Consider the following 19,816-nt stretch of genomic DNA (forward strand, 5'->3'; position numbering starts at 1 on the left):
CCTTCAAATGTTTCCCACCACTGTCTATGGACTCCATTCTTTATTTCAACTTGGTAGTAATTTTTCAAGACTCTCTACAACTAAAAAGTCTGGTTTATCTTGTGGAATCTACAGAGGCTGTGGGGTCTCTTGATCGGATGGGAGGGGCCACCAAATGTGGGGCAAGCTGGTCAGGTGGAGGCCAGCGGCGTGGGTAAGAATTCACCCAGGGCAGAACAGAGGAGATAGAAGTTTATTGAACACTGCAAGGGAGCTGTGGGCAGGACAGCAAAGCAGAGAGGGCTGCCAGGAGGCGGTGGTGGGGGGCTTTGGTTAAGGGGGAATTGTTGGGGGGGGGGAGGTGAGGAGGTGTGGGGACGTATGCAGTTTTCCCTTTTTGGGACCTGTGTTCAGGTGTTAGTAGCCCATTGATCACCTGGGGTTATGGATATTTTGAGGTGTGTCACCTTAGAGCCTGTCTGTATTCAGGCCAGGGGGTTAGGGGGCCACTGTGGGCCCTTCTCCCTTACTCAGGTTTCTATTCTCTACAGAGGCACCACGATAATATGCTGTGAACACCTGTTCCGGAGCTCTGGTTTGCAGGGATTCTGAACTTCCTACTATTCTCAGCACAGATGTGATGAACAGTCTCTTATATTAGCACTCACTTTACAAACCTTGATATCTGAAACCTCAAAGAAACCAAGCATCTTAAAATTGTGGTCGACCCTGTAGGGGTTCAGAATGTCATCCCCAAACATGGCACTTTGGCATATTGATTATTTTGAATTAATGGTACCTAGGAAACGACGGTGTAGGAAGGACAATCTGACCCACCTCCCTGTGCCAGGAGGGCATTTAGGAGAGAAGACTGTATTCAAGAAGACAATATACACAAACTCTGTTCCTTCTTTACCGTTAACTGCCCCCAAGTCCAAACCCCTTTGTCTTGTCAGTTCTTCACAACTCTATTATTTCTTTGTCTAAAATGTATTAAATCTTCTGTTTTGGTCGTCTCTTTGCATCTCCTATCCTTATGGGATACCTGTACATACATAATTAAATTTGTTTTTCTTCTGTTAATCTGCCTTTTTATTATGGGGAGTGGTGGTCTCACCCAAAAAGCTAGACGGGTATAAGGAAAATTAATTTTCTTTTCCTATAACCCACTACCTGTTTTTCTTTTTAACATATAATGCATTATTTGTTTCAGGGGTACAGGTCTGTGATTCATCAGTCTTACACAATTCACAGAGTTCACGATAGTATATACCCTCCCCGATGTCTATCACCCAGCAACCCCATCCCTCCCAACCCCTCCACTCCAGCAACCCTCAGTTTGTTTCCTGAGATCAAGAGTCTCTTATGGTTTGTCTCCCTCTCTGGTTTCCTCTTGTTTCATTTTTCCCTCCCTTGCCCTATGATCGTCTATCTTCTCAAATTGCTCATATCAGTGAGATCATATGATACTTGTCTTTCTCTGATTGACTTATTTTGCTTAGCATAATATCCTCTAGTTCCAACCAAGTCGTTGCAAACAGCAAGATTTCATTTTTTTTTTTGATGGCTTCATAATATTCCATTGTATATATATATACCACATCTTCTTTATCCATTCATCTGTTGATGGACATCTAGGCTGTTTCCATAGTTTGGCTATTGTGGACATTGCTGCTATAAACATTGGGGTGCACGTGCCCCTTTGGATCCCTACATTTGTATCTATGGGGTAAATACCCAGTAGTGCAATTGCTGGATTGTAGGGTAGCTCTATTTTCAACTTTTTTTTTTTTTAAGATTTTATTTATTTATTTAAGAGAGAGATAGCGATAGACAATAGGAGCAAAGTGGGGGAGCAGGGAGAGGGAAAAGCAGGCTCCCCACTGGGCAGGGAGCCCAATGTGGGGCTCGATTCCAGGACCCTGGGATCAAGACCTGAGCCAAAGGCAGACACTTATTGACTGAGCCACCCAGGGGCCCCTATTTTCATCTTTTTGAAGAACCTCCATACTGTTTTCCAGAGTGGCTGTACCAGCTTGCATTCCCACCAACAGTGGAGGAGGGTTCCCCTTTCTCCGCATCCTCCATCCTCGCCAACATCTGTCATTTCCCGACTTGTTAATTCTCGCCATTCTGACTGATGTGAGGTGGTATCTCTTTGAGGTTTTGATTTGGATTTCCCTGATGCCGAGCGACGTTGGGCACTTTTTCATGTGTCTGTTGGCCATTTGGATGTCTTCTTTGGAAAAATGTCTGTTCATGTCTTCTGCCCATTTCTTGTTTGGATCATTTGTTCTTTGGGTGTTGAGTTTGATAAGTTCTTTATAGATTTTGGATACTAGCCCTTTATCTGATAGGTCATTTGCAAATATCTTCTCCCATTCTGTGGGTTGTCTTTTGGTTTTGTTGACTGTTTCCTTTGTTGTGCAAAAGCTTTTTATCTTGATGAAGTCCCAATAGTTCATTTTTGCCCTTGCTTCCCTTGCCTTTGGCGATGTTTCTAGGAAGAAGTTGCTGCGGCTGAGGTCGAAGAGGTTGCTGCCTGTATTCTCCTCAGGGATTTTGATGGATTCTTGTGTCACATTTAGGTCTTTCATCCATTTTGAATCCATTTTTCTGTATGGTATAAGGAAATGGTCCAGTTTCATTCTTCTGCATGTGGCTGTCCAATTTTCCCAACTCCATTTGTTGAAGAGACTGTCTTTTTTCCATTGGACATTCTTTCCTGCTTTGTCAAAGATGAGTTGACCATAGAGTTGAGGGTCCATTTCTGTTCCGTTGATCTATGTGTCTGTTTTTGTGCCAGTACCATACTGTCTTGATGGTGACAGCTTTGTAATAGAGCTGGAAGTCCGGAATTGTGATGCCGCCAGCTTTGCTTTTCTTTTTCAACATTCCTCTGGCTATGGGGGGTCTTTTCTGGTTCCATACAAATTTTAGGATGATTTGTTCCATTTCTTTGAAAAAAGTGGATGGTATTTCAATGGGGATTGCATTGAATGTGTAGATTGTTCTAGGTAGCATTGACATCTTCACAATATTTGTTCTTCCACTCCATGAGCATGGAACGTTTTTCCATTTCTTTGTGTCTTCCTCAATTTCTTTCATTAATATTTTATAGTTTTCTGAATACAGATTCTTTGCGTCTTTGGTTACATTTAGTCCTAGGTATCTTATGGTTTTGGGTGCAATTGTAAATGGGATCGACTCCTTAATTTCTCTTTCTTCTGTCTTGTTGTTGTATAGAAATGCAACTGATTTCTGTGCATTGATTTTATATCCTACCACTTTACTGAATTCCTGTATGAGTTCTAGCAGTTTTGGGGTGGAGTCTTTGGGGTTTTCCACATAAAGTATCATATCATCTGCAAAAAGTGAGAGTTTCACTTCTTCTTTGCCGATTTGGATGCCTTTTCTTTCTTTTTGTTGTCTGATTGCTGAGGCTAGGACTTCTACTACTATGTTGAATAGCAGTGGTGATAGTGGACATCCCTGCCATGTTCCTGACCTTAGGGGAAAAGCTCTCAGTTTTTCCGCATTGACTATGATATCCGCTGTGGGTTTTTCATAGATGGCTTTTATGATATTGAGGTGTGTACCCTCTATCCCTACACTGTGGAGAGTTTTAATCAAGAAAGGATGCTGTACTTTGTCAAATGCTTTTTCGGCATCTATTGAGAGGATCATATGGTTCTTGTTCTTTCTTTTATTAATGTATTGTATCACACTGATTGATTTGCGGATGTTGAACCAGCCTTGCAGCCCAGGAATAAATCCCACTTGGTCATGGTGAATAATCCTTTTAATGTACTGTTGGATCCTATTGGCTAGTATTTTGGTGAGAATTTTTGCATCCATGTTCATCAGGGATATTGGTCTGTATTCTCTTTTTTGATGGGGTCTTTGTCTGGTTTGGGGACCAAGGTAATGCTGGCCTCATAAAGTGAGTTTGGAGGTTTTCCTTCCATTTCTATTCTTTGAAACAGCTTCAGAATAGGTATTAATTCTTCTTTAAATGTTTGGTAGAATTCCCCTGAGAAGCCATCTGGGCCTGGGCTCTTGTTTGTTGGGAGATTTTTGATGACTGCTTCAATTTCCTTACTGGTTATGGGTCTGTTCAGGTTTTCTATTTCTTCCTGGTTCAGTTTTGGTAGTTTCTATGTCTCTAGGAATGCATCCATTTCTTCCAGATTATCTAATTTGCTGGCATAGAGTTGCTCATAATATGTTCTTATAATTGTTTGTATTTCTTTCGTGTTGGTTGTGATCTCTCCTCTTTAATTCATGATTTATTTATTTGGGTCCTTTCTCTTTTCTTTTTGATCAGTCTGGCCAGGGGTTTATCAATCTTATTTATTCTTTCAAAGAACCAGCTCCTAGTTTCATTGATCTGTTCTACTGTTCTTTTGGTTTCTATTTCATTGATTTCTGCTCTGATCTTTATTATTTCTCTTCTTCTGCTAGGTTAGGCTTTTTTTGCTGTTCTTTCTCCAGCTCCTTTGGGTGAAGGGTTAGGTTGTGTATTTGAGACCCTTCTTGTTTCTTGAGAAAGGCTTGTATTGCTGTATACTTTCCTCTTAGGACCTCCTTTGCTGCATCCCAAAGATTTTGAACAGTTCTGTTTTCATTTTCATTCGTTTCCGTGAATTTTTAAAATTCTTCTCTAATTTCCTGGTTGACCCATTCATTCTTTAGTAGGATGCTCTTTAGCCTCCATATATTTGAGTTCTTTCCAACATTCCTCTCGTGATTTGAGTTCTAGTTTCAAAGCATTGTGGTCTGAAAATAGGCAGGGAATGATCCCAATCTTCTGGTACCAGTTGAGACCTGATTTATGACCCAGGATGTAATCTATTCTGGAGAATGTTCCATGGGCACTAGAGAAGAATGTGTATTCTGTTGCTTTGGGATGGAATGTTATGAATATGTCTGTGAAGTCCATCTGGTCCAGTGTGTCATTTAAAGTCTTTATTTCCCTGTTGATCTTTTTTTTTTTAAAGTTTTTTTATTTATTCATTCGAGACACAGAGATACAGAGAGAGAGAGAGAGAGCATGAGCAGGGGGAGAAGCAGAGGGAGGGGGAGAAGAAGGCTCCCCGCTGAGCAGGGAGCCCGATGCGGGGCTCGATCCCAGGACTCTGGGATCATGACCTGAGCGGAAGGCAGATGCTTAACTGACTGAGCCACCCAGGCCCCCTTTATCTCTCCTTCTATTTTCAGTGACAGCCTAGCTGGATATAGTATTCTTGGCTGCGTATTTTTCTCATTTAGTGTGCTGAATAGATCATGCCAGTCCTTTCTGGCCTGCCAGGTCTCTGTGGATAGATAGGTCTTCTGCCAATCTAATGTTTCTACCGTTGTAGGTTACAGACCTCTTGTTCCGAGCTGCTTTCAGGATTTTCTCTTTGTCTGAGACTTGTGAGTTTTACTATTAGATGTCGGAGTGTTGACCTATTTTTATTGATTTTGAGGGGGGTTCTCCGTGCCTCCTGGATTTTGATGCTTTTTTCCTTCCCCAAATTAGGGAAGTTCTCTGCTATAATTTGTTCCAATACACCTTCTGCCCCTCTCTCTCTTTCTTCTTCTTCTGGGATCCCAGTTATTCTAGTGTTGTTTCACTTTATGGTATCACTTATCTCGTGAATTCTGCCCTTGTGATGCAGTAGTTGTTTCTCTTTTTCTCAGCTTCTTTATTCTCCATCTTTTGGTCTTCTATATCACTAATTCTCTCTTCTGCCTCATTTATCCTAGCAGTTAGAGCCTCCGTTTTTGATTGCACCTCATTAATAGCCTTTTTGATTTCGACTTGGTTAGATTTTAGTTCTTTTATTTCTCCAGAAAGGGATTCTCTAGTATATTCTATGCTTTTTTTCAAGCCCAGCTAGTATCTTTATAATTGTCATTCTGAACTCTAGTTCCTACATCTTACTAATGTCTGTATTGATTAGGTCCCTGGCAGCCGGTACTGCCTCTTGTTCTTTTTTTGAGGTGATTTTTTCCATCTTGTCATTTTGTCCAGAGGAGAGTAGATGAATGAGAGAACAAAATGCTAAAAGGGTAAAAATGACCCCAGAAAAATATATACTAACCAAATCAGAAAAGACCCAAAACCGGGGGGAAAAGAAAGGGAAACAAACAAAAAATGAATATGATCAGGCTGGCGAATAGAACAGAGCCACACACTAGATTTTGGGTGTATTTTGGTCTGTTAGAAGAAATTGCCTCCAAAACTTTTTAAAAAAGAAAAACTTGTATATATACAAAAATAAGGGTAAGTATGATGAAGTGATGGAATATGACTGTAAAGATAAAAATTAAAAATGATTTTAAAAGAGGAATTGATAAAATGTTGGTTGAAAAAGGAAAGAAGAAAAATTCAACTAAAAAAAATAGAAAAAAAAAGAAAATTTAAAAAATTATCTTTGAACGACTAAAGAATCATGGGGAAAAAAGCCATGGATTCTATGTGCAGTATTCCCCCAGTGCTGGCGTTCTGCCGTTCTCATTGATCGGTAAACTTGTTCTTGGCTGGCTGTTCTTGCTGATCTTCTGGGGGAGGGGCCTGTTGCCGTGGTTCCCAAATGTCTTTGCCAGAGGCAGAACTGCCCTGCCCTTGCCGGTCCGGACTAAGTAATCTGCTCAGGTTTGCTCTCGGGATCTTTTGTTCCCTGCAAGCTTTCCTACAGCTTTGGAGGATGAGAGTGAAAATGGTGGCCTCCCAATCTCCACCCCGGAGGAGCTGAGAACTCGGGGCCCCACTCCTCAGTGCGCCCCCAGAGAAAAGCAGTCAATCACTCCTGTCTCCCCGGTCTCCGGCCGCACTCCATGTTCACCCGGCCTGTGACCGAGCACTTCTGTCTCTGGCACCCAACCCAGTGTGGAGTCTTCAAACCCAGCAGATCCCTGTGGTGCACTTCCGCGCCGCTCTTCCCCGGGGAGGAAGGGGAGTCTCCCCGGATCTGCCGCTTGTTGGGTCGCTGCTGGAGGAGCAGTGGCCCGACTGTGCCAGATCACGGTTTATGGCAACCCCGAGCTGAGACCCCGTGCCTTGGCTCCATCTCTGCAGCCGGCTTCCCCACTACAATACCTGGGAGCTCTGCCGCACTCAGGCACCCCCGGTCTTCCTGTGACCCCGAGGGTCCTGAGAACACACTGTCCCACGAGGGTTCCACCCCCCTGCTTAGCCACCGGAGTGACGTCCCTCAGTGGAGCCGACTTCTAAAAGTTCCGATTTTGTGCTCCGCGGCTCTATCACTTGCCAGAAGCAGCTGATGGAGGCCCCCGCCCCCGCCGTCTATCCTCCTGAATATCACCTCAGATTCACTTCTCTGCACGACCTGCCGTCCAGAAAGTGATCACTTCTCTGTTCAGAGAGTTGTTGCTATTCTTTTCTTCGATCTCCTGTTGAGTTCATAGGAGTTCAGAATGGTTTGATCCCGATCTAGCTGAATTCCTGGGACCAGACGAAATTTAGGTGGCCTACTCCTCCACCATCCTCCTCCCCCTCCTGTTTGTTTTTTTTTTTTAAGATTTTATTTATTTATTTATTTACTTGAGAGAGAGAAGGAGCAGGGAGGAGAGAGAGAAGCAGGCTCCCCACTGAGTAGGAAGCCCGAAGCGGGACTTGATCCCAAGGCTCCAGGATCACGACCTGAGCCAAAGGCAGATGCTTAACCGACCGAGCCACCCAGGCGCCCCTCACTGCCTGGTTTTTAAAACGGTTATCAGTTGATTTGTCTTGGTCTGATGAATATATTCAAAAATTTATGGTTCATCTTCTTTTTGCCTTGGTTCCTGAAATTTGTTGTTGAAGGTTTTACCAGTTGTCTAGTAATACCTGGCAGTTTATGAACTGAAATATCTGGTATTCAGTGAAAATTAGCAGTGATGTCAGCTATCAGGTGTCCAATCACAGAACGTCTGCTGTGTCCTCACTTTTCTTAACTGCAGCAGATACCAATGTGCGATTTCTATAAACACCTGCAGCCCCTTCCCTGGGTTACATCGGAGTTAGAGCTTTTCTTTCTGTGGATTTCTCACTGCACCTTCCCCTGTGGGTCCCCTGTGTTCTTAGCCTGACTTTTACTTACGTGGTCCCTACAGTCACTGGCAGATGAGGCCCAGGAGAGCATTTTATTATTATACGATGAAACTTTCCTCTCTGGCACATCGTATATAATTTAAAAACTTGAAGTTGGCTGGGACGCCTGGGTGGCTCAGTCAGTTAAGCGTTGGACTCTTGATCTCGGCTCAGGTCATGATCTTGGGGTCGTGGGATCGAGCCCCATGTCGGGTTTCCTGCTTAGTTGGATCTGCTTCTCTCCCTCTGCCTCTTCCCCTCCCCCACTCAAATAAATAAATCTTAAAAAAAAAAAAACACTTTAGTTGGCTAACTAGAACTGTAACTTCCGGTTACTTTATACACAATAGTTGTTATAATCAAAGATTGTTTAATCTAGAAGCCTGGCTGTTGAATTATCTATCTTCAGTTTTTGCCTTATTGACTAGTTCAGAGACCCACTACAGTTATTTTCTCTCTTTTCATCTTGCATGTGGTGTTCACTTATAATAACTGTTCAACCCATAGTTTTCTTATATTTTTTTAGTAGGTAGCAGAAAGAATATTTGAAAGAGATGGTCTAGGGGTGCCTGGGTGGCTCAGCCAGTTAAGCATCCAACTCTTGGTTTCAGCTCAGGTCGTGATCTCAGGGTCCTGGGATCGAGCCCCACATCGGGCTCCCTGCTCAGCGGGGAATCTACTTGAGATTCTCTCTCCCTCCCCCCCCCCACTCACAAGCACATGCGTGCACACTTGCTGTCTCTCTCATAAATTAATAAATCTTAAAAAAAAACATGGTCTAGAGTTCTAACATTTTGTGATATTAAACATGGTATTTTGAATGCCATTGAATCTCATTTATGTAAAAGCTCAGTGACATTGTGTTGCTTGACGAGGTCAACCATTTTTTGTTTTTTTCTTTCCTAACAGTTTGTGATTGATCTCCTAGGTTTTAATATCTTCCCGTCATCCTCCTCCAGCCAGAGTGGCATTCAGCCCAGCCTCCACAGAGAAGAGCCCACTTCCCACAGTCCCCGTGCGGAGCCCAGAGCATGGTGCCCTGACCCCTCCCACTAGCCTTGTCCCCACTGAGCCCACCCCACCAGAGCAACCTGCGTCTCCGACCGCTGCTCCCAGGACAGGTAACTGTGAGAACAATACAGCTGGAGAAAAGTACAAAACCATGCTGTCGAATAGACTAGTGGCAACGTTAAGGTTTACTCGTCCCCTCCAGGCACATCTTTAAGCCTCTCTCCTGCACTAGACACGGTGCTCCCCACCAGCAATGAAAACATGAACTTTGTCTGTTCCTCAGTGATCTGTAGGGCAGCCAGTGCGAGGGACGGGTGAATAGTTGGTCTTCATATACTACGGGAAGTGCTGTGACAGGAGCGACGGGAGGCGCCTGACCTTTCTGAAGGGCCAGGAAGCCTTTCCAGAGGTGGCGGTGCTGGGATAGAACAAGCTGAAGTGGGGTTGGTGTGTTGTGTAGGTCAGGGCAGCGACATGCAATAACGATAATGATAATTCTGTTCAGTGAGTACTCACGGAACGCTGGGCACTGTGCCCAGCGTTTCCTGCCCCGTGCAAGAGAATGAAAGTACAGGGGTGCTCTGACATTTTGGGAGAGCAGTCAGGAGGTCAGTCTGGCTGGAGCTGATCATGTGCGTGAGAGGGAAGGGCAAGGTATGAATCTGGAGTGGGAAGCAGGGCAAGATTTCAAAAGATCTGTAATCTGTGCTAAGGAGTTTGTGCTTTATCGGGTAAGTGTAGAGAATCTCTGAGTGATTTTAAGCAGGAAAATGAAATTATGAGATTTGTCTTTGAGAAAATAATATGGAGTCAACTGGAGACAAGAAGATCCATTAGGACTAGAGGGAGTGGTTGCAAGGATGGAGAGAAGGAACCAGACTGAAGCGGTATCAGGGGGCTGGGATCATTAGGATTTGATGAGTGGCTACTGGCAGAATCTCAGGACTCTGAGATCGATGAGCACATGGGACTAAAAGTTAGATGAGCGGTGGGCTGAAGATAAAGGATCAGGAGTCGTCAGCAGAGAGGTGGTGACTGAAGCCTGAGGGCACACATGGGACCTTCCACGGAGGGCAGTGGGTGAGCTTGGGAGAGGCCTGAAGAGGAACTCTGGAGACGTCATTACATTAGGAGCTGGAAGACCAGAAGGAGCCTCCAGAGCTGGCTGAGTGGTCTTGCCAGAGAGGCAGGACATCAGGAGGAGGGCATGGATTGAGGGAAGGAAAGAGAAACTTCCGAGTAGGAAGATGTCATGAAGGAGCCAGGGGTTGCAGAGATCATGGCAAACACTGAAGAGCTCCCATTAGATTTACTAATAAAGGAGGTATTGGAGACCTCGTTTCCTAAGCCCTTCTATGGGGATAACTCTCTCTGCCTTGTTGATTTGCTTTGATCCTGAGCTTGAGTACAGAGAAGGGTAATAGCAGAAGAGAAGCCATGTGGTGTTTTGGAAAGGAAACCAGCCTGGGAAGTAGGAGCCTTGGGTTCTCATAGGACCTATTGCATGGAGTTGTTAGAAGCTTAGATGAAGTGATCATTTTAAAGTCCTTGGAATGGAGCCTGGCACAGTGTAATCTGGTATGTGTGTCTGTTGAGATAAATACATTTAAATTAATTATTAGTGGATCTCTTATTGCTAATTATTCGTATAACTTTGAGCAATTACTTGGCCTTTTAGGGCTCGGTTCCCTCATCTGTAAAATGATACATTGGGACCAGTGTCCCCTCTGGGTCCACAATTGCTGACTTTCAGGGCAGAGTCCGTGGAAATGATGGGAGAGAGGAGCCTGAGACACCAGGGAGGCCCCTGCAGCTGGTGTAGGAAGGCACTGGAAGGACGGGATACTGACTGAGGACAGGAGCGGGTTTGAGCCACATGGCCCCCCAGCATCTCCAAGGAGCTGAGACCTCTAAAGAGCACTCAGCTTAAGGAAAAAAGAAACAAAAAAAACTTTGCTTTTGTCTGTGTGATATCTTGACATTATCTCAGTTGTATTGTACAAGTGAAACGAATGTCCAGTTGCATCCAGCCAGTGGGTACATCAGTGTTGTGCTGGTTATGGAGAAGGTGAATGGACATGGTTCTGAGGGCCGGCTTAGTGGGTAAGTGCTTTTGATGAGAGTGAATGTGGTTATGGAGAAGGTGAATGGACATGGTTCTGGGAGCCGGCTTAGTGGGTAAGTGCTTTTGATGAGAGTGAACGTGGTTATGGAGAAGGTGAATGGACATGGTTCTGAGGGCCAGCTTAGTGGGTAAGTGCTTTTGATGAGAGTGAACGTGGTTATGGAGAAGGTGAATGGACATGGTTCTGGGAGCCGGCTTAGTGGGTAAGTGCTTTTGATGAGAGTGAACGTGGTTATGGAGAAGGTGAATGGACATGGTTCTGAGGGCCGGCTTAGTGGGTGCTTTTGATGAGAGTGAACGTGGTTATGGAGAAGGTGAATGGACATGGTTCTGAAGGCCGGCTTAGTGGGTAAGTGCTTTTGATGAGAGTGAATGTCCCCGCTGCCTGAGTTAAAATCGCCTCTTTATGGAGGTTGGGTTTTCTCTTGGAAAGGTTCCAAGAGCAAGGCCATTAGCGATAATTCATGAGGCTGCTATCAGAACTGAGCGGTATGTGACTAATGATACAGAAACACTTATGATTACACTCAATTTTTTAATAAAAATAGCTCATACCAGGGAGTCAGGAAGTGCTAAGTCTGGTAAGAGAGAAAAGAGACTCAACCCACAGTACCCTTGTTACCCAACACTGTGCTCAGTCAATCCAAATCATATTTTCTTTCTTTTTTTTTTTTTTTTTAAGATTTTGTTTATTTTTTTGACAGAGACACAGCGAGCGAGGGAACACAAGCAGGGGGAGTGGGAGAGGGAGAAGCAGGCTTCCCGCCGAGCAGGGAGCCCGATGCGGGACTCGATCCCAGGACCCCAGGATCATGACCTGAGCCGAAGGCAGATGCTTAACTGACTGAGCCACTCAGGCGCCCCCCAAATCATATTTTCTTTACCTTGTCACCTCCCATGGATGACTTAAAATTTACGAAATCTGCCCTGCATCATAATATAGGTCGTGGTGCAGTTAGTAGCCAGAGGAAAGAAGTGTCTTAGATAAAATCAGAGGGAGAACTATTATAAAAGTATGTTATGTTATCTTATCTAAAAACAAATCTAGGGGCACCTGGGTGGTTCAGTTGTTAAGCGTCTGCCTTCAGCTCAGGTCATGATCCCAGGGTCCTGGGATCGAGCCCCGCATCGGGCTCCCTGCTCGGCGGGGGGTCTCATTTTCCCTCTCCCACTCCCCCTCCTCTCTGTCTCTCTCTGTCTCTCACGAATGAATAAATAAAATCTTAAAAAAATAAGTAAATAAATAACAAACCTATTATAGGGCAGTAATATAACATCATTATTGTTTATAAAGGACTGTACTATTTCTAATCAACTTGTAGTGAAAGCCCTCACGGTGTCCGCCGGCGACAATCTCGTAATGACTTTACCGGAGGACCAAGTGGACCTGAAGGCTTTTGTTGTGCGTGCGCCCCCTGCAGGTGAGAGCTTGACTTCCCTTCGTGACACCAGAGGCCGGTGGGCTGGGTCGCTCTTCACCGGTCTTTACAGGTTACTCACCGCACCGTGAGAGGTCGCGACCGAAGGCCAAGGCCGAGAGCGCTGACGAGGCTCTGCTGGTCGTAAGCATTCAGCCTCACTGAGATAGTTTAAAATCGAGGAGTGTGGGAAACTGAATACAGGACATGTCCTTCCATTGGTTGGGACAGAAGGTCACGCGTTGCTGAGGATGCAAAGCAAGGGGTGAATTAGAGCGCAGGAGAGGTGTCCCCGTCCCAGAGCCTGAGCTGTGCTGACCCACAGAGCCCGGGAAGATTGCACTGAGAGGCGACGGGGTGTGTGCCGCGCTCTGTTGACAGGTATGCCCCTGCTGACAGCAGGGCTCTGGGGTGCTCAGGGTGCCTCACGCCAGCTCCTTGAAACGTGTTGCTCAAAGTGCCCTTTCTTCTGCTCGAGCAGCGCTCTCCTCTTCCCCAAACATGGGTGCTCTCCCCCTGACCTGTCAGAGGTCTTCTTTCTTAGGCTGTGTTCGTTCCCACAGTGCTGAGTGGTTCTCATGCAGGTGTTCCTTCATTCGTTCCCCCTACCACATATGGGTCGACATTGAAGCAGAGGTGATGATATTTGGCATTTGTCTGTAATGCTGTCGGCTGAGGCACTTCTCCCTTGAACTACTAGCATCTCACGGTGGGAGACCGCTTCACCTTCATACAGAAGGTTTCATCGTGTTGGTGTCCTTAAAGAAACCCCACAACAGATGAAACCAATGGAAATCTCCTTGCCTTTTATTAAAAGGAGAAGAAGTACAGTGGATTATACCAGGTGGAAATGTAGATACACATCCGTAGTCACCCTGAAAGGAATGTCATCAGATGCTACGTGGGAGATCAGGGAGATGTTTTTCTTTCTTTCACCTTCTACATGTCATGAATTTTGCATAAGCTGTATGTTCTTCTGATAGAACGGAAACTAAAAGGGTAGGAAACCCTGCTATTCCTTACCTGGATGAAGGTTGGCGGCAGAGTTCAGAGTGTCTCAGGTACCCCTCCCGCTGGAGTCAGGGCTGTCATCCTCTTGCCTCCGCCCAGATTGTGTACGGCGACCTTCCCGAGTTTATGACGACTCATATTTCTGTTTTTGCTCCCAGAAACCACCTACAGCTACGAATGGAGTTTAATAAGCCACCCTGTCAACTACCGAGATGAAATAAAAGAAAGACACATGCAAACTCTTCATGTCTCTCATGTAAGTAACTGGAGGCTGTTTGTGTCAGAGGTTGAACCCCGAAATCTGTTTTATGATGACAGAAGGTGATAAATGAATGAACTTCCTGCTGTGTAGACAGACAGGCAGATGGTGAAAGAAGGAGACTTTCGGATGGTTTTTCTTTATTTGAATGACTTGGCATATCAGCTTGGAGAAAAGAGGCTGGTTGCCCAAGGGTCTCTGTGGTGAGGTTGCAAAGTCTGTCTTCCAAGTCCCATTCTCTCTCTCTCTCTCTTTTTTTTTATTTCAAAGATCTTATTTATTCATTCATGAGACACAGAGAGAGACAGAGAGGAGGGGGAGTGGGAGAGGGAGAAGCAGGCTTCCCGCTGAGCAGGGAGCCCGATGCGGGGCTCGATCCCAGGACCCTGGGATCATGACCTGAGCCGAAGGCAGACGCTTAATGACTGAGCTGCCCAGGCGCCCCGGCCCTGTTCTCTGTGCAGTGGTAGAGACATTCTGGTTCTGTCTGCTTCCCAGCAGAGCTGCCAGTAATCCCATTCCAGCTGCCGAATGCTTTGGCTCCAGGAGGTAGGCCCCTCACCAGAAGAAACACGCCCCCCTCCCGAACCATAAGGATCAATAAACTGACTGAGCTGCCCGGGGTCTGGTTTCCCGCCGGATGACTATCTCCTCTTGGTTCCTGAGACCGCACAGCTGGGGGTGAGCGTGAGCTCCCCTCTCGCCTGCGTCCCTGAGCCCTGCTTCTCCGAGTGTGGCACCCGGACCACCGACGGCCGCCTCGCCCAGCGACTTAGTAAAAACAGCGTGATTCCCATGCCCACGAGCTGCTGCCCTCGGCCGTTCGGGCTCCGTGGGCGTCTGTCCGCCCGTGAGCGTCCGTAACCAGGCCGCGGGCCCTTCCTGCGTGACCCTCGACCCTGGGGCACTGTCGGCACCTCTCCCGAGGAGACGCTCCCCAGCCCCTGCGCTCCGCTCACTTCAGGACTGCGGCTTCTGTGAGGTGTTAGCACTTTCTAGGCAGTGGACCCGTCACGTCTTCGGTGTGTTTACCTGTGTAACTTTTCTTTACGTTGCAGTTGTCAGCAGGACTTTATGCCTTCAAAGTAGCAGTTTCTGGTGAAAATGCCTTTGGAGAAGGATTTGTCAATGTCACAGTTAAGCCAGGTAAGCCTGTGTGAGAGAATGCGTGTATCTCCGTTTTGGGTGCCTGAATAACTTGCTAATCTATCTTTTTTATTTTTACGTTTGGCTCTACTCTAGAGAACATATGCAACGATTCTCCTTTGTTCTTTTGTTTTCCTTTCCGAGGTCTGTGTAATTCTTAGTACTTGCTTAACGCTGCTATTTAAGGTTGACCTGAGGAGGTGGCACAGGGCCGCCCCTTGGCCGTCTCCTTTGCTCTGGGCACTCTTCCACTTCCATTCCCCAGGACTCAGCCTCACCTTCCGCGGGGGTCGGGGGGTGCGGGTTTCAGATACCGTCCGCTGAGCACCTGAGGTCAGGCCGCCAGCAACCCACAGGCCAGTGCATTCGTGTGAATTAGAAGCGGGGCCCTTTGTCTGCGTGGGCCCAGCCTGCGCACCTGAGGCGGCCCACCGTTCTGCCAGCTCTGCCTCCCAGCTGTCCCTCAGGCTTTGCCCATTCTGCCTGACTGTTATCCCAGCCAGAGCGGGTGCTGGGGGAGGGGAGGGTGCATGCACTCGAAGATTGAACACCCAGGTGACGGCTCTAGGAGCTGGAACTGGACTCCACTGCTCCTTGCCTGCAGTTAGCACTCATGTTCTTGATGAAGCCCTGGGTTATCATCACACATGTCCCCTGAGCCTGGGCTTATCTGCAGAAATGTAAATCTGCAGACAAGCTCCTAAAATTTAATAGGAAAGTTCCAAACCGTTCGGAATTACTCTCCACAGTTGAGCCTGTAGGGTAAATGCCTTTTTTTTTTTTTTTTTAAGATTTTATTTATTGGGGCGCCTGGATGGCTTAGTCGTTGAGCGTCTGCCTTCGGCTCAGACCATGATCCAGGGTCCTGGGATCGAGTCCCGCTCCCTGCTCCACGGGGAGCCTGCTTCTCCCTCTGCCTCTGCCCCTCCCCTCTGTGCATGCTCACTCTCTCTCTGACAAAATAAGATAAAATAAAATAGAAAAAAAAGACTTTATTTTTTTGAGAGAGAGTTGAAAGCGACAGAGAGAGAGCATGGGCAGGGGGAGGAGCAGAGGGAGAAGCAGACTCCCTACTGAGTGGGGAGCCCGATGCAGACTCGATCCTGGGACTCCAGGATCATGACCTGAACCTAAGACAGATGCTTAACCGACTGAGCCACCCAGGCGTCCCGGGATAAACACCATCTTGACAGGATGTTTTAACCAACTTTTAAAAAGCAGATGATTTTATTGGGGTTACGATCTGTGCACACGTAAGGGGCTCAGTGTCCCTTCCTCTGTCACACAGCCAGAAGAGTCAACCTGCCCCCCACAGCGGTGGTTTCTCCCCAGATGCAAGCCCTCACCCTGCCTTGGACGTCGGCCTTCCTCGATGGCAGCCGTGGGTACCTGCGACGCGTCAGGGCCTCTCCGCCCTGCACAGGGCGAGGTTGTATGGTGCTGTGGGTGGAGGCTGGGAGGGCTCATGCACCAAGGAGGACGCAAGAGCGTCTCTGTCGTTGTGCGTGTGGCTCACAGCCCTGGGGCCCCTTCATCACAGCTTTGTGCCGAGCTCATCTTGCAGTATGTCCCACCTGTCCGTGAAGACTTCCTTAGAGCCTAACTGTTCGATTTGGAATTAAAGCGATTCTTAGAGAATCTCCTTTTGACGAGGTGTATGTGATGAGCAATTGGAAAACCACGTTCACAAATATGAGAAGGGTTGCCTTCATCTAGGGTGGGTAGGGTTTATTATTCAATCGGAGTTCATTCCTTCTCTTATATGTGGAAGGGGCCCCTGACTCCAGGCCTCCGTGCAGGTGAAGAGAGATGAAAACATTCCCTACGTTTGGCAGTATATTAATATAGACAGAGACGTATGACAAAATAAGTTCAATCTCAGTGTAACCGGTATTTGCATTTATGTACATTTCATCACAAAGCTAATACCAGAGCTGGTGGAGTAAAGAATCTTTGCCTTGGTTGTTGGAAGAAGGGTAATTGTCAGCAGCTAATGCGGCTCCATTTTGCAAGTCTGCAAATACACAGAAATCACACTGACCTCACCATCTGTGCCTATTCAAATATAAATATCCACATTTCCCCCCTTCCCAGCTTGAAAACAAAGCATATTTTAGATGAAAATATTTACATGAGGGAATGTACCACATTTTGATTTCTCTAATGCAGGACAGCTCAGGTACAGGAAAGTGGGGTTATTAATCTGTCATTTGAACTAGTTTGTTCTTTCCCTGCATTAGATGCAGCGGGCTCCCTTCCAGGTCTAAGTCTCTGATTCTACGCAGCACATTGGTTTGCTCTCTCCCAAAGCAGAAAAGGGAAGTTTTCTTGTAGGGTACTACCTTTGTCTGGATTTACACCTGAATGATGGGGATAGTAAAGGCGTGTTGTATTTATATGTAAGCATCTCTTAATTCTTTATCGGTCACTTCAGATACGTACGGAAAATACCAGGAAGGTATCACGTGCTGTAGTCGAGATGAGTAGAAGTAGCATTTCAATATGGTACATCTGCTTGACTCCTGTTCTTCAAAAAGCAAGAGTGCCTGTCACTGTGCTTTTTTAAATTCACAACTGAGGAAATTCAGGAGGAAAATAGTGATGATAGTTTAGGGAGAAGAAGAGATCCTCCTGCCAGCACATAAGACATGTCCATTGAAATCTATGTAATTCTATAATTCAATGCAAAAACAAATTTAAGCATGAAGACAATAAATTACAAAATTTATGTTTTACTGTTGTTGCATTTCATTCTAGCCTTCACTTATTTTTAAATCTTTATTTGTGGAACATAAGGAATACCATGGAGGACATTAGGAGAAGGAAGGCAAAAATGAAGGGGGGGAATCGGAGGGGGAGATGAACCATGAGAGACGATGGACTCTGAGAAACAAACTGAGGGTTCTAGAGGGGAGGGGGGTGGGAGGATGGGTTAGCCTGGTGGTGGGTATTAAAGAGGGCACGTTCTGCATGGAGCACTGGGTGTTCTGCACAAACAATGAATCATGGAACACTACATCAAAAACTAATGATGTATGGTGATTAACATAACATAATAAAATAAAACAAAATTTAAATAAGTAAATAAATCTTTCTAGAAAGTACGGATGACACTAAAATCGTCAATTACCACTGGGAAGAAATTAGCGGCCCCTTCCGAGAGGAGACTCCCACAGATTCCCCCGTCCTACATCTGTCTAACCTCGTTCCTGGAAACTACACTTTCAGGCAAGTGGTTTCTCCACCTTTGTTGTGCTTTCAGAACTTGTGTTGTGACTATTTCCTTAAACTCCTGCCTTTACACTACACTGTGTCTCTTTTCATTTTGATCAAGAGGTCAAGGCCGTTGAGGTTTCCTTGGGGGTTTTGGTTGGCAGCCACTTTCGACTGATAGGCTCATGACTGAGTATGAATTGGAAGGGCCTGGTTATTGGAAACATTTGGTTTTGTTTGTAGGAATGGTATGGGGATGGCATCCTTTTGCTGTGTTGTTATGTGAAAGAAATTTTGTATCTTCAGGGTGAGGCAGAGTTGTGTGATTTATGTTTCTTAATCTTTTTCTTTCCATAACTTTTAAAGATATAACTGAAGCATAATGAACTGTGCATGATTAAGATACAACACTTGATGAGTTTTGACATGTGACTGTCTGGAAGACCATCACCACAATCAAGATAATAAACATGTCCCTCAACCTGGAAGTCTCCTCATGCCCCTTGGATTTCCATTTGTCTCTTCACTCCTGTCCTTGGGCAGCACAGAGCTGCTTTCTGTCAGTTTAAATTATTTTGTACTGTCTAGAATTTCACATAAATGGAATCATATAATATGTACTCCTTTTTACCTGTGTCTTCTTTCACTCTGCAAATGATTTTGATTCATCCATATCGTCTGTCCAATAGGTTGTTCCTTTTTGTTGCTGACTACTATTCTGGTCTGTGGATATACCACAATTTATTTATCCTTCCATCTATCTAGTATGGACATCTGGGCTATTTATAGCTTTGAACTACTACAAATAAAGGTGCCATTAACATTTACTTTAAGTATTTGTGTGGACAGGTATTTTTATTTTTATGGGGTAAATCGTGGAATAGTGGGAAGGTCTGGTTCTATGGTGAGTTTATGTTTAACATTTTAAGAAATTGCCAAGCTCTTTCCTGAGGTGGGTGTTCCAGTCTCCACATACTCACCAATACTTGGTATAGTCAGTCTTTTTAATTTAATTTAATGAATGGTAGTATCTCCTTATGGTTTTAATTTGCATTTTCGTGATGACCAATCATAATAAGCATATTTTCAGGTGCTTATTGGCCATTCATATAACTTCTTCTGTGAAGTATCCTTTTCCTATTTTATTTTTTTAAATGTCCCCTTTATTTTTTTAAGTAAACTGCCTCAACATGGGGGCTCAAACTCATGACCCTAAGACCAAGAGTCGCATGTTCTACCAACTGAGCCAGCCAGGTGCCCTTTCTTTCCTTATTTAAAAAATTGTATTGTTTGTCTTATTTAGTTTTAAGAGACTTTATACATTCTTTTTTTAAAGATTTTTATTTATTTATTTGACAGAGAGAGCAGGGGGAGGTGCAGAGGGAGAGGGAGAAGCAGGCTTCCCACTGAGCAGGGAGCCCGATGTGGGGCTCGATCCCAGGATGCTGGGATCATGACCTGAGCCGAAGGCAGATGCCCAACCGACTGAGCCACCCATGCACCCCAAGTCTTTATACATTCTGAAACAAGCTCATTATTTTATATATGTGTTGTGGATATTTTCTGTCAGTATA

At 45.4% G+C, this 19,816-nt stretch overlaps 1 protein-coding gene across 12 annotated transcripts in view; it reads left to right on the plus strand.

The window, feature by feature from the left end:
• The window catches only part of KIAA0319 (KIAA0319 ortholog), a 98,609-nt gene that overhangs the window by 41,397 nt on the left and 37,396 nt on the right, over window positions 1-19,816 (plus strand). For 11 of the 12 annotated variants that reach the window (XM_054505702.2, XM_045866291.3, XM_045866293.3 and 8 more), the window contains exons 4-9: window positions 8,988-9,180; window positions 12,518-12,616; window positions 13,783-13,880; window positions 14,942-15,029; window positions 16,318-16,410; window positions 18,128-18,257. In XM_054505702.2, coding sequence (XP_054361677.1) covers window positions 8,988-9,180; window positions 12,518-12,616; window positions 13,783-13,880; window positions 14,942-15,029; window positions 16,318-16,410; window positions 18,128-18,257 — 701 coding nt within the window. The remainder of the gene's footprint in view (window positions 1-8,987; window positions 9,181-12,517; window positions 12,617-13,782; window positions 13,881-14,941; window positions 15,030-16,317; window positions 16,411-18,127; window positions 18,258-19,816) is intronic. The other variant, XM_064597090.1, reaches the window with a different exon arrangement.

Source organism: Mirounga angustirostris, unplaced genomic scaffold, assembly GCF_029215605.1.
Source record: "Mirounga angustirostris isolate CCGP_5_RB_7025 unplaced genomic scaffold, mMirAng1.0.hap1 SCAF_8, whole genome shotgun sequence".
Classification (NCBI taxonomy): Eukaryota; Metazoa; Chordata; class Mammalia; order Carnivora; family Phocidae; genus Mirounga; species Mirounga angustirostris.